Source organism: Myxocyprinus asiaticus, chromosome 4 (genome assembly GCF_019703515.2).
Source record: "Myxocyprinus asiaticus isolate MX2 ecotype Aquarium Trade chromosome 4, UBuf_Myxa_2, whole genome shotgun sequence".
NCBI classification, from domain to species: Eukaryota; Metazoa; Chordata; class Actinopteri; order Cypriniformes; family Catostomidae; genus Myxocyprinus; species Myxocyprinus asiaticus.
In genome coordinates, this window is record NC_059347.1 from 39,336,908 (window position 1) to 39,352,460 (window position 15,553).

Genomic DNA, 15,553 nt, shown 5'->3' on the forward strand with positions numbered 1-15,553 from the left:
GACTGAAAGAGCACTCTCCAATTCTTTGCCTGTCCAGACCAAGAGAACAAAATACAAAAATCAATTCATATCATGTAACTTCAGTTTTGTTTTTATACCAACATGACATTTAAGCTACAAGAGGGATAATACACTCTCAACAACCAAGGTTGTGCATCATTCAGAAAGGACTGAGACAGAAGTTACTTACATACATATTGAATAAAATTCTGAGCAAAATATTTACACGTTATATTTGTACATTATATAATTTTATTTTAGATGGACGGGTCAAATAAAGTGGCCGGTATAACTCAGACGAGTTGCGCATGTTCGACTGATGTAAATACAACAACATTTGTTCACAGACAAGGTAATTTGGTTAATTTGTACTTCAAAGCTTGTAAGTGTTTACTTAAATACTAAACAGAATGGCCATTATAACTAGCAAAAATGAAATGGACATATCCTTACCTAGGCGCAGATCAATGCGAAGGAGAGGGTGCATCCGCATTTGTAACTGCTGTCACCTTGTATTTTCCACTGGCAGCAATTTTTCTCAGTGTGCGCTTGTCTTTCAAGTGTTTATCGTAAAATGCAGAGCAGTCCAGACGTACAGAAAGCATTGCCTTCATGACTGTCACACTGAGTCGAGATTTATTCAGTGTCAGTGCTGCGTTCATTAATGAGAACACACACTACACAGATGCAGATGTCCAAGGCAAGCATAAAACAAACTCCACGACCTTGGCTAAAACTCCGAAGATGATGGTCTTGCTCTCCAGCTCACGAAAAACATCTGTCCATCTCTCAAACACGGCCGTCTTGTTCATGTTCCACTCAATGATGCGACGAGTGACAATGTTTTTCGCGCAAGCCCACTCATCAAAGAGTATGGTTTCGTCAATCAAACTGAGAGCGGGGATTCTGGAGTAGAAGTGTTCGAGGCTGCTCTGAATGTCTATCCACTCTGGGATGTCTCTCAGTAGGACCCACTCAAGTTTTTCTGTGTTCTCCAATGAGCGGCTCCAATTTTGGAGGTAATCCACCGATGATAAATAAAAGTTTCTCACTGCACAAAAGAAATCATCTGCTTGCATGTCACCAGCTTCAACCAGGGCATCCAACTGCTTTTTAATGTCAGTGGGTATGAATGATTCCTCCAGCCTGGCCTGCAAGACTTTACTCAGGTCATGAATGTGCAAAACTATGGCTGTGCACAACAGAATGATAAGCAAAAAGTCCTTCACTTGCATGCACCTTGTCAGATTCAGAACTTTGCTACATAAAACAAATTGCTAACACTTGGTGTGGCACACTTACTTTTAGCAGCATCCACATGCTTTTTTTGTATGTACATGCTGCATGATGTCAGTGCGGCCTCCATGGGCGATAGAAAAGCAAGCTCCACAAATCTCACACCTCACTTTACTAGGCTCTGTCTGTGACTCCTTTTTTAGAAATATAAACTTTTTTTGAAGATCCTCATTAAATGTACATGCACGCTTCCTTGATATTTTTCCAGCCGCAATTTCATCCGTGTGCTCTTTCAAACTGACTCTTCAATCAGTTCACTAACTGGACATCTATTGATAGGGGATTGTGATTGGATAGTTTAATCCAATCATGTACTTCAAATAACATGGTGTGATTTTATTGGTTTTACAAGCCGTATCCTTGGCTACCTTTGATTAGAATACTCACATGACTGAGATAGCCGATAGATAGGCGATAGAGAAATTTTAGGAGAGGGGAAATACGAGACAAAACACGATTTTTTCAGAATAGGTCGGGACACTAGAAAAAGTGCTTGAATATGGGACTGTCCCTGGAAAAATGGGACGTCTGGCCACCCTAGTTATAACTAATGCTAGTATCTGTTTGAGAACGTAAACTTTAGCGTTACAAAGCTATCTTCATTGTCAAACGATAAATGTTTGAAAAAATTATAATAAACTGCCAAAAGATACCTTGTGTGATGTTGGTGCTCACCTGGTTCAGTCGAAAAGAGATCACTTTGCTTCTGCTCTTCTCATGGCTGAAGTGACGAGGAGTGCAGGCTCAACTTCATAGGCTGCCAGGTGCATTCCCATACAGTTCTATTTTTATACGATTGTATGAGTAAATCCAATGCAGAGAAGACATCTGGGTTGTCTTTTTGATAATAGATTAATACCACAAATTTCCACTCTAAATTGTGTATGTACAGGTTTGAGATTAGGCCAGTTCTCATACAATTTAATAGTAAATTACTGTAATTATTTTCCCGCTCATTTTTTCCTAAAGTATACAGCTCAGTTTGACAGTAACATACTGTAAACAGTTTCTACAGTAAGTTGCAGTTGGAAATACAGCAATAATACTGTCAAAAAAACAAAAAATAATTTACAGTGTAAATCTAGTCCAGCATTCCAGCAGACAAGCAAATAGGAGTAGGATTAGAACTCTGAGAATGTCAAGCTCCAAAAGTGTCTTAATTGACAGGAATGTTTTGGCCTTCTCTCAGAGACCAGAGGTCAAGTTCACTTGAGACACTGTGTTAGCAACCTACCACATTCCATCTGCTCAAAACACCCTACCTGCGGTTCTCAGCAACTTTGACAGACAGCTGAACATTAAGGATATCATGCTTTTGTGACATGCTTCATTTGTGGCTATGAGTGAAATCTGTGTCAAGCTTAAAATACTTTTTTTCTGGGAATACAATGATCTTGTGGAGAAAAGTGTCCCATTTCAGTGTAGCCTGGATTATAACTGGGTTTCTTCTTCAGAGGAAGTACTGGGACATTCTGAACTGTCAAGTCCAGGAATATCAGACCAAGTTATACATCAACAGTTGCTTGATATTTTCTTTCCAGAAGCCTGGTAAGCTATTGTGAAGGTTCCTATGTCATACTGCTGTCGCAAAAAAAATCCCCCAACGTTAAACAAAACATAGGAAAACTGTTTGTTAGAGGAAAGCCACTGAAACTTTGACACTGGGCAATCACACTTTAGTGTTTCCAGACATTAGAAGTACATGTTGTCCAACTCAGAGTACCGTTATTCAAGCAGAAGTATCCAAGAACATGTTGCAGGCCGTCGATACTTCTCTTCCAGAAAGTGATGTTTTGACATAGAACAATGTGTGTAATAGACCTGTAAATGAAATAAAATTTCCCTAATACCTGGTAATGCTCCATTTCACTCTAACTGATGTAAAAGCATTTGTAGTACCTGTGTATGAATCTATAGCCTTGGGCATAGTGGGTGGTGTAATTATCTATAAAAATAGGCCACAATCTACCATCTTTTTCTCAAAAACCTCATTAGACACGCACCAGAAATGCTCAACCTCAGGCCTGTTTTGTCAGTAGAATTAGCTCATAAACGTTTGCCATCATAAGCCATGAGATATATGTGTGGTCTACTCATACACACAGACCTCACTGTCAACACCCACTTACACACCTTTTAATGTCAGCATTCCTTCCTGACCTATGAGACCCATGCTAGTGCTGATGCTAACAGATTAACCTTCCTAACATCGGTCAGAGGGACTGTGTAAGGAGATTTATTAGCCCTTGACCACTTTAATGTAGCCATCAGTGTTATATCATTTTGTGTTATAAAATATTATGAAGAGAGTTGAAAAACCCTCTTATGGGTACTTCACATCTGGTTTTAAAAGCGTTTCCTTCTACCTTATTGTTATTGGCCACTTCCTAGTATAAGATACATTTCTTTTTTATATATATATATATACAATTTTATCCCCTTTTTTCCCAATTTGGAATGCCCAATTCCCAATACTTAGTAGGTCCTCGTAGTGGCGCGGTTACTCACCTCTATGCGGGTGGTGGAGGACAAGTCTCAGTTGCCTCCGCTTCTGAGACTGTCAATCTGCACATCTTATCACGTGGCTCGCTGTGCATGACACCGCGGAGACTCACAGCACATGGAGGCTCATGCTACTCTCCACGATCCACGCACAACTTACCATGCACCCCATTGAGAGTGAAAAGGTCATATGGGGTAACCTCCTCGTGACCACGAGGACTGGTGTGACTCTACCCTCCCTAGCAACCGGACAATTTGGTTGCTTAGGAGACCTGGCTGGAGTCACTCAGCATGCTCTGGATTCGAACTCACGACTCCAGGGGTGGTAGTCAGCATCAGTACTCGCTGAGATACCCAGGCCCCAGCAAAAATGCATTCCTGATTGACTGCTTTTATTTTAAATATGCCAGTTTGTCATTCTTTGCTCTTAAAGAGATAATTCACCCAAAAATGAAAATTCTCTCATCATTTACTCACCCTCATGTCATCCCAGATGTGTATCACTTTCTTTCTTCTACTGAACACAAATTAGATTTTTAGAAGAATATCTCAGCTCTGTTTGTCCTCACAATGCAAGTGAATGGTGACCAGAACTCAGAAGGTCCAAAAAGGACATACTGTAAATGCCGCATAAAAGTAATCCATATAACCCCAGTGGTTAAATCTGTATATTCAGAAGCGATATGATAGGTGTGGTAGAGAAACAAATCAATATTTATAATTCCTTTTTTTACTATAAATTCTCCTCCCTGCCCAGCAGGTTGGCGATATGCACAATGAATGCGAATCGGCAAAAACAAAAGAATAATGTGAAAGTGGAGATTGATAGTAAAAATGATTTAAATATTGATCTGTTCTATTGACCTATCATATAGCTTCTGAAGACATGGATTTAACAACTGGAGTCTCATGGATTACATTTATGCAGCCTTAGTTTTTGGACTTTCAAAATTTTGGTACCCATTTACTGAAATTGTAGAGACCTACAGAGCTGGGATATTCCTCTAAACATTTTCGTTTATGTTCAACAGAAGAGAGAAAGTCACACACATCTGGGATGGCATGAGGATGAGTAAATGATGAAAGAATTTTCATTTGTGGGTGAACTAAAATGAAAAATAAATGCCTGACGAAGGTTGCATGACCAAAACATTACTGTCATGTTATGTTTCGATAAATAATTTTTGTTCTATATTGTCACAAACTGTGAATTTAATTTGCATTTTTTTGTTATGATTTTATTAGCAAAGCTAGAACAATACATTTTACATAATATTAGCTCTACCAACATCCTATCTTTTTTTCTTTTTTTTTTTTTTCACTTCAAAAGTAACGTATCCCTTAAAAGTCATTTCCTGAAATGACGGTTATGAAACAATGGGCTTATTCTTAAAATTCAGAATTAACACTTTCATATTGTCCGAGCAAATCCTTAGGGAAAATACAACATAAAAAAAATAATTTAAAGGTTTTGTTAAATAGAAACATGTTCAGTGTTTTCCTAATTGAATCAATATTTTAATTAATGGTTATTGTCTTTTTATTGATTCATTATTTCTTTGTTCAACAGATACCAATAGCTTAAGACAAAGTAAAACAAGGGGCTGTTTTGTAAAATAATTAACTGTCCATCTGTATGTTCACTAACTGATTGACACAGCTCAGCTCTTGAAGACAATATTAGGAAGCTAATCATTACATTCACATCGCTGATGACTCACAGTAAACTTTTCTTTTGTTTACTAATGAGTGTTTCTTTTGATTGTGTCTCTTTGTGTTCTTGCAGATATCGGACTCGCTGCAGGAGAGCTACGCCACGTCAGTGTTATGGCAGTTCCTGAGTCTGGGCTATGCCCTCATGCTCTGCCCCTTTGTCATCGTTCTGGGAGGGATGTTCTTCCTCGCCACTGCCCTTTTCTACTTAGATGATCGTGACAAAGCAGAGAAACAGTGAGTGCCTGCGCCTTTACTCATAACATAGATAGCTTGAGTTAATTCTATTAAATCTTAAATAATTTTTATGCAAACTATTTAATGACATCAAGGTGCTTCCGTTTTATTGTAAGTCTCTCACTATAAATTCCTAAATGGGGTTATCATTTCTCATTTCCTCCACTGACAATGACAGTCTGGTGAATAGCTTGTTGCCATGGTGATTTAGGCTATCTTGGCCATGCTTGTGCGCTGGTGAATAGCCTCAGGTGAATCTAGATAATCCGTGAGGACGAATGAGTTAGGTGGGCAATAAGTGAGATCTAGATCTATTCTCAAACAAAGACATTCTGCATAAGTGATCTGCCAAGGGGATGATGAACACTTCATCTAGGTTACAGATGCCAGAGTTAGCTCTAGGAAAGGCACTGCATGTATAATCATGACCTGAAATTATTCTTTGTGTATGCAATCTCTATAAAAAAATTTTTTTAAAAACAAAACAACTGGAAACTTATGAAAAAGAAATGTACTGGTCAAAAAGGTAGATCAAGAGCCATCTTCCCTTACCCAAACCATCCTTTTAACCATTATAATTTAAAAATAAATGTCATTTCAGTACAACAGCATTAAGCAAAGACAAGCTGGCTGAGTAAGTTAGTTTTTAAAGTTTTTTAAAGACTTTGTCCAGCAAAAACAATCATGACATGAGGAGGACTATACATCAGATAAACCCCAATGTGCTCACTTGCTATTCTAACTACCCAGACACATCATTGCATTTTAATATGGCTTACTTAAACCATTATAAGAAACTTTGTGCTATATATGTGTGTATATTTATATGTGTGAAATTTAAAAAAAATCCTTTATCTAAAACATATTCTGGTTTTGGTTATGGAAAAGTCCATGTCCTTAAAAGGTTAAGACAAACTTCGCATCTCACTTTCTTTTTTGTGGGGGCCTTTTATCAAGTGGATTTCCTGTGTGTGTTGCCACTCAAAAATGACTTCCTTCCAGTCAGCTTGGGGACATTTTTAGGCAGGGTGGTATGTTGGATTACTGTGAACTCCCTGAAGATCTTCCCACGATAGGTCTTAGAGAGACAACCTAGGAGGTTGACTTTTCTTCTTGGCTAGCCATCTATTACAACATAAGTCAATTATTATGCTAATTTCTCACAAGGAGCTACTCAACATTTGTATTGGATTATTTATTGTTGTTTTTCTTGTTGTATTTCATAAGAATGCAGATACTGTATTCAGGTCTTGAATTAATCTGAATTAAAAATACATTAGCTGTATTTAAATTTAGAATAAATATGACAGGTGGAGATTTTTTATTGAAAAGCAACCAGGGAGCAAATTCTGAAAATTAGCCTTTCTTGAAAAAGCTCCAATATTTACCATTGCTGTAATATACGAACCCAGTGCAGCATATATCGGTATATATCTAAAAGTTATGATTACTGTGATGTTTCAGCTTCCCAGATTATAAGCAGTTTTATTTGTGGATTTAGCATAAACTATAAGCTCATCTTCAGCAGTAATGAACCTGTGAATTTATTATTAAAATTTTCCAACCAATACTCTCTTACATAACATCCTTTTCAAAAAATGTCATAAGCACTGCATCACTGTGGGGTTCAATCCAGTCCAGAAATAGAGCCTTTATTAGAACTGTGCATTTTCATGCCCGACAAATATCTTTTACTTGAATGTAGTATTCTCACTTGTCCTCAAGTATCCTCTCCTCTATTTATAAAAACGTCACATGTAAAATGAAAGGCGTTCACTGGAGCGAAGGAATATATATTGAGCTTGAAGAGTGCTGTATTATTTCTAGATTGTACACTATTTTGGGCCAAGAGGGAGCCATTTATAGCACAGGGAAAAACACTGTGCACCCAGGCAGTCACGCAAAAATACATACACGCACATTTGTCTCATTTCCCTTGCTTTCCTGGCATAAGTTGGCATGGTGTCCATGGGGGCTTACTATAGATATAAGCATCCCTGATCTGTGTGTTAAAGCACAAGCAGCCTGTGGGGAAGCCAAGCACATTGCCATCATGTATCTTCATTGAGAATGCTAACAGAGTGAGTGAAATTACAAGAAAGCAAGAAGAGTTTATTGTAGGGCAAAACAACAGAAAGAAGAACTGAAAATGCTGAGATGATGAGAAGAACTGAGAATTTGATAATTTTTTTACCAAAAATATAACAATGCAAAAAACAAAGGTCATGTCAGTGGTGAATGATAAATAACTCTGTTAATTAACTCTATGTTAATTTTACAAAGTCTTACAAAATCTAAATCCTCACCAGCTTCTTTTACTACCCAACTGCTAGCGGTGACTGCTTCACCATTTCTACCCATAGAGCTCTACATTACAACTCTCATATTTAATTAATGCAAATGTAAATTTGCCATATATTTTAAGGGCCACTGTTGATATGCAAGTTATTGTGAAATATTTGCTATTTTATCGCAAAAATACCTGCAAACTCTCATTATTAATTACTCTTTTTTTTTTTTCTATTCTTCTGTTTCTCCAGAGTGGACCAGCTTTCCCAGCCACCATCCACAGTAAAGGTAAGACCTGGTCAAATTCCTGCAAGCCTCCAACAAAGGCCCCCCTGGTCATTTCCTTACACAGTTGTTGTCTTTATGACCTTTTTAAGTAAAGAATACAGTGGTTCAAGCTAATTTATGAGAAAGCATTCAGGACTGTAAGAGGAGAGATGATAACATACCGCCTTTAAGAAATTCCAGAGCTGCACACTTAACCTTTATTTACCCTTTGTTTAGTCCATATGCATCATAATAACTGATGTTTATTGGGTCTTTGATGAACTTAACTTACAAATAGAATACAACATAGAATACAGAATAGAATAGAAAAAAATAGAATGATATGTAAGGGATAATGTACATTCAGCAATAACACCCGGCTGACTGTACATTATCCCGCTTATTACACAGCTACTATCCAAATAAATTAATAAATGCATGAATATAAAATATCTGATTGGCACCAATCAGAATCGAGTATTCCAGAGAGCTGTATAAAAAGAGGTTATAAAACCTTGACCTTATTAGCTATGGACTTTTGGTGGCTTGACCTGTTTATTATAATTCATATTTTGAGTTATTTCAGCAGTTAATAATCTTAAATCTGGCTCCTATTCACAGCCTATTCCTGGCTCCTTCCCCTCCTTCTCTTATCAGCTTCTCACACTCACTGTTATGAGTCTTTTTGTATAATCACCGTAGCTTTACTTGCCCTAAAGAAAGAGTGAGGCATCAAAAGAAATAGAATGAAAACATATATTATTCAGCAAACAGGCTTCTCTGGTGGCCAGTTTTTTAGGTGGAGGACAAGGTGAGGTGTGAGAGCTGTTCACTAATTATAAGTAGTTCAACTGTTCTATTGGGAGGGCAGATTTTCCTCATTTATGTTTACAGTGACTGTTAAAATAAGGTCAAGGAGTTTTGCTCTGCAGTTAGATTTAAAATTAGAAATAGGGTTGGGAAAAAGAATCATTCCATTACAAAACATCTATAACCAAATGACTCTCTGTTAACAGTTCTTAAACATCTTCATTCTTAACACAACCTTTAAATGATTCTTTTTTTTATCCAACTCAAACAAAGAGTTATTCTGGTGTTCGTTGAGTATTTTTGTTCAGTATATATTTAGACAATTTATTGAAGGGGGGATGCTTCCTCAAAAGTACTAAAAGAATCGTTAAGGAGCCAGAATTGTTAAGTGGAATTATTATTGGAACCAGAATCATTAAATTCCTTATGATTTCCATCACTACTTACTATAGATAGCCTCCTACTACTCCACTGCATTCTCCACTTTCTAATTAGCAAAACTACTGCTGTTTACTAACTTTGGTTTAACAGCCTAAACTGAGTCACTAATTTAATTAGAAATTGTAAAAGCAGCCGGGTCTAGGGTATACAGCACCCACCGTTCTGCACTTCTCTTAATGCTCCTCCAGGCCCCTGTTTAACAGGAAATCAATGAGATATCTCTGGTTGGACAAAGCATCAACCATGGCCTTGTCAGGCCACATAAATTAGCATAAATAAGAGCATGATGGCAAGACATATTCTCTACTCTCTCTCCTCTCTACCAATAGCTGGTGCATGGTGAGTGTATTGGCGCACTATGGCTGCCGTCGCATCATCCAGGTGGATGCTGCACACTGGTGTTGGTTTTGCAGAGTCCCCTGTTAACTGTGTAAAGAGCTTTGAGTGTAGTGTCAGAAAAGCGCTAAATAAATGTAACGTTCATTCATTCATTCATTCATTCACATATTGCCTCAGTCACTTAAATTGATGGGAAAAGTTCTCTGATCAATGGAGTCTATAGGGGTCAAAGCACAAAATGGAGGATAAACTGCAGAGTTATGTAACAGACAGACACCCACACATGCGCTATTAGAAAAGGAATTACAAGGAGGCAGGGTGATGTGACAGCGGGCATGGGAGTAAGGAAAAAAATCACTATTGTGACATTAGCCTTGATGAGGGCAAAAGATTTCAGAGATACAGGAATGGCCTGCTACCAATGCAAGGAGTAGTGAATGAGAGTGTTAAAGGGAACGAGTGAGAGATGAAAAGAGGACTGCTGCCCTTGGATTATCAAGCACATGGAGGATGTGTTAATCACTAAAGCGATGATGTATTGTGAACACTTAATTTTTAAGTAGTTATCTAGTTATATATCAGATGAGCCCACAAACAGCAGAATGATACCACAATGGATAGAAAGCTTGTCTTCACTCTTTGAGAATGTTTTTTAATCAATGATAATACAGTCGTCTTCCATAAGTCTTTCAGGCATTCTATTCTATTCTATTCTATTCTTTTTGCCAGTCTACACTGATTTCATGTTTAATAATGTTTATAAAAAGGAGTGTAAATTGGTACTAAATACAGTTAAAATTCGATTTCTCAAAACATGCTATTAGTAATGCAGAAGTAATCAGATTAGATCAAAGTGTAAAGTGTAAAAAGTGTAATCTAAAAGAAACACATTACTGATTAGAATTTCCGTTGTGTAATTTAACCAGTACCATATTACATTTCATAAGTAATCTACCCAATACTTTAAACTGTACAATTTATTACTTTTGTGTTTCAGTTTATGTATGAAATTAACAAGACTATATTACATACATTTGCAAGATCCGGTATTTGTCCATAATTACTGAATTTCTGTTCCAAAGCATTGGTTGTATGATGTGTATGAGTGAGTACTATTACATAATTAAGAACAGAATAAACATCACTGTCTAAATCTCTAATCCCTGTTTAGTGTATTCTAAAGCAATAGAGGAGCTTCTAGGGCAGATGATTCATAGCATAACAGACAAATCCTTTTCAAGACCCTGGATGCTCCGTAAAACGTCACCAATGTGATTATCTGAGAGTATAATACCTCAGCACTTTAAAACATTTTGTTAAAGGGATAGTTCACCCAAAAATGTAAATTATCTCATGATTTACTCACCCTCCTGGCATCCAACATGTGTATGACTTTCTTTCTTCTGCAGATCATAAATTAAGATTTTTAGAAAAATATTTCAGCTCTGTAGGTCCTCACAATGCAAGTGAATGGGTGCCAAAATTTTGAAGCTCCAAAACCACATAAAAGGAGCACAAAAGTAATCAATATGACTCCAGTGGTTAAATCCATATCTTCAGACACAATATGTTTAGTGTAAGTGAGAAACAGATACATTTTTAAGTCATTGTTTATCCAAAATTCTCCTCCCTGCCCAGTAGAGGGCGATATGCACAAATAATGTGAATCACCAAAAACAGAAGAAGAAGAATGTCAAAGTGAAAGTAAAGTGGAGATTGACTGAGCAGGGAAGATAATTTATAGTAAAAAAAGACTTAAATATTGATCTGTTTCTCACCCACACCTATCATATCGCTTCTGAAGATATGGATTTAATCACCAGAGTCGTCTGGAGTATTTTTATGTTGCCCTTATGTGGATTTTGGAGCTTCAAAATTCTGTCACCTATTCACTTACATTGTATGGACCAACAGAGCTGATACATTTTTCAAAAAATCTTCGTTTGTGTTCAGCAGATGCAAGAGAGTCATACACAACTTGGACATCATGAGGGTGAGTAAATGATGAGAGAATTTAAATTTTTGGGTGAACTAACCCTACATGAGGGGAATATAATCTTACAATGCTGTAGTGCTCTGTGGTTTTCTTTGTGAACCAATTTAAAATGATACTAAAAAGAATGTCAGTTTTGTGATAGACACATATTGGCCATGTATACACTGTTAAGTATTGAGAAAGACAACCACATTTAAATGTGGGAGTGCATCCCCTCAGTTATCCAGCTTCACCAGCAGAATTAGACAGATGGCTCAGTGGGTACTGAGATATAGAAGCCAGAGACTAGAATGCTACTGCTCCAAATTTTTTTCAGCACAAACAGCCAGAGACTAACCCTCTCTCTTTCTCTTTTTTTTTTCTGTCAGGTCACCAAATGATTGCAACATGAAGAGAATATGGAATGAGAACATGGGCAAGTGAAGGAGAGAAGCGGAAAGAAGAAAACTAGCAGCTAACTCACTATACGCACACGCAATACTCTGATCACTGCTATCATCAGCATCATCATCTCTGCTTTTTTCGTTCCTTTCTGTGAAGGCTATTCTGAATTCAAATCGCACCTTGCTTGCCCCAGGAAACCTTGAATCGCACCAATCAGCTGGCAAGAGGCAATGCAATGTACAAAGGTCAGCCAATCAGCAGCTGGTGTGCAGCTATTAATGATGTTTATTAAGAAGGGTGAAAAGAGCCACATGCACTCTTGATGGGTGGTTAGAGGAGGGTGCATTAGCACTCTCAGTGCCATACTACTGAACACAGCACGGACAAATACTCCCGTCCTATCACATTGCCTGTCGATCTGCACCAAGTGCCATAGCATCACATTCCTATTAGGGACCAGTACCAATGATGCTGACAGCCAACAGGGGCTCGCCAATAAGCCAAATTTCCAAAAATGTGTAAATATTGAACCGAAGGAATCACTGACAACACACCTACCCAACAAAAACAAACTGTGTGGTGAGCCCTGCCTTAAGAACTCTGGCAGAAGCACAGGTCTGGTCCCTTGTCATTGTTTCTTTCGTAAAGATTTTTTATTTTATTTTTTGCTTATATTTAAATGTATTTTCCTTTCTTTTTCTTAGCACTTACCATTTGAATGCAGTGCCAGTTACATCATGCTGCCATGCATGACACCCGATGCCGTTTAAATTGATAAATATTGTTTCTGTTCTTCTCTTGACTGTGTGTTTATTATATAAATGAAACTGGAGGGACTTCTAAGGACAGCATAAACTATAGCTGAAAGGGACACTGGATTGTAAATATGATCTTTTTTCTAATGAAGAAAATACTTGTAAATGCTTTCATACTTTTTGTCAGCTGATGAGGAATTACCGAACAGTTTGCCAGGATAAACAGGACACAAGCACCTCACACAGTATGCCCAAGAGAAGAGCAGAAATACTGAAAGAATTTTAATAAGTGAACAAAGCCAAGGTTATTGTTGCTTATCATGCAAACTCTTTCTACAGTGCCGGGTTACCCACCCAGACAGGCAAACTGGGGATAAGATTCACAAGCTCACTCTATAAGAATGATAGTCTTTGTATGCTGGGTTACCTTGTTTTTACATATCCCTTTACTGGAGAAGGAGAGAGGGGAAAGGATGATAGTGTATCACAGCCAAGTTAATTAGCTACTGCAATCCATCCATTTTCTAAAAGGGGGGAAATTAATTCTGAGGTTAAGCGAGGTCTGGATGTTAAGCTTTTTTTATTTATTTATTTTCTGGAAGATTTACACCACTTCAAACCAGTTGTGGTCTGAACAGGGTGAATCTTGTAACTTTCTGTGGATTATGTGAATTGTTTTTAGATTTCATTTAGGTGATTCAGAGTGAACGCAGGTATTTGAATATGTTGCATACACTAAGAAAAGCACTTTGCTTTTCATAGAGTGATCTTGGATAAGAAGGGATAGTAGAAATTGCAGAAAATGTCACTTATCGCTGTTATTGCCCTGTATGGCTTTGCTTCAGAACATAGTTTGTAATATATGCAATTTTAAAGCAGATTTCATTATTAACAAAACATGAAAGCTTTGACAGTGGCAATAATTTGTATATTCTCATATTTAGTCAAATTTTCTCAGTGCACACCACTGTCACTTTTTTGCAACCTATTGTAACCAAATCTGTCTGTGTCTGGAGCCGTTATAGTGTAAATCTGTTCTCAGAGGGACTTTTCCCATCTTGAAAAAAAAAAGCACCTTGCCTATAGATTGAAGTGTTGATTGGAGGGGGAAAAAGCTAAGGCATAGTCTGCGTTTTGAAGGTCTGACTTACCATATGATGTGAAATTACCGTCCCTATTCGCCAATCATATCCTCTAAGCTTTCATCATGCCAGGTGAAAAGCCTGTCTGAATGTGATTCTGTCCAATACAATGTGTTTACACATGCACATTTATCTTAATGAAGCTTTTGTATTATTATTCTTTTACAGGTGTCTTTTTCGTTCTTTTTACAAATATGAGTTTTATATAGAAACAGATCACTATAAAGATGAACTATATTATGCAGCAATTTTAATATATTGTAAACCAATGGCTTTGATGCAATGTATTTATTATGTTTGTGTTTTGTTAATTTGCTACCCTTGCTGATAAGATGGTATAAAGGGAAAGTAATGTTACAGATTTTATGTACAGTTCAGTTTTAGTTTATTTTTGTTTGAAAATACCCATGTGTCCTGACCAGTGAAGAATCTCTCCATTGTTCATCTCAGAGAACTGTGTGTTCATAGTTCGAACAGACCAGAGCCAGTTATTTTACTGGTTCATACATACACATGCACTCACACATACAGAGGCACAGCATGACATACACTATATAAAATTACCTGTTTCGTATCAACATTTTTTGTTAGACAAATGAACTGATATTTTACCCAATTTATTTTGCACAAGTTAATGGGTGTGTGAATAATGTGCTAATCAGGGGGTTTCTTTTACTGTTTAATCCAATAGTTTTACACTGGCATTTTTGTAAGTGCTAGCATTGAGGGATTATTACCCATTCACTGCCTGGCTACTAGATTTTCAAAGTTTTATTACATGCTGACAATTATTAAATGATTATTGTTTATTTGTTTTTGTTTTGAAAAGTGACACTCTCAGTGATCAAGATCAGATGAACTTCTGACTAAGTGTTTGTAATGCCAAGTCCATTTTACCAACAAAAACAGATGTTTGCAAGTAGTTTTATGAGATCATTTTTACTACTGAATTGTGAGAGTTGAGTATTTCAGAATGCACATTTTCTTGTCATACAAGAATCCTGTAAAAATTAACCTATTTCTGATGTTAAGCAGAAATTAAAAGGTGATTTTATTTTTTAGAGAAAGTGTGATTATAAAGAAGAAAAGTATCTAGGATGTTACTGTGATGCTCCCACAGGGATATAACTGATCAAAATAAACTTATTTAATCAAAACGGAACAAGGTGTCTTTTTTTTTTTCATTGGATTCAGCATGAGTTCACTCAACAACTTCTCTTTAGCAGTAAGTAATTATACAAAAGGAAGATACACTCTAAGAGAAAATGTTTCATATGGGTTCTATACAAAACCTTTCACTTGGCAACAAAAAACCCCACAGGGTTCTTTTATTTGAACCCTTATAAAGGTTTCTAAATGGAACCATTTAGAGGTTCTAAATA

The 15,553-nt window shown here is 37.0% G+C and overlaps 1 protein-coding gene across 1 annotated transcript in view; it reads left to right on the plus strand.

The window, feature by feature from the left end:
- The window catches only part of spns2 (SPNS lysolipid transporter 2, sphingosine-1-phosphate), a 97,321-nt gene extending 81,985 nt beyond the window's left edge, over window positions 1–15,336 (plus strand). Inside the window, exons 11-13 of the mRNA XM_051682547.1 lie at window positions 5,585–5,748; window positions 8,289–8,325; window positions 12,259–15,336. Coding sequence (XP_051538507.1) covers window positions 5,585–5,748; window positions 8,289–8,325; window positions 12,259–12,270 — 213 coding nt within the window. The 3' untranslated portion in view covers window positions 12,271–15,336. The remainder of the gene's footprint in view (window positions 1–5,584; window positions 5,749–8,288; window positions 8,326–12,258) is intronic.
- Window positions 15,337–15,553: the final 217 nt, after the last annotated feature.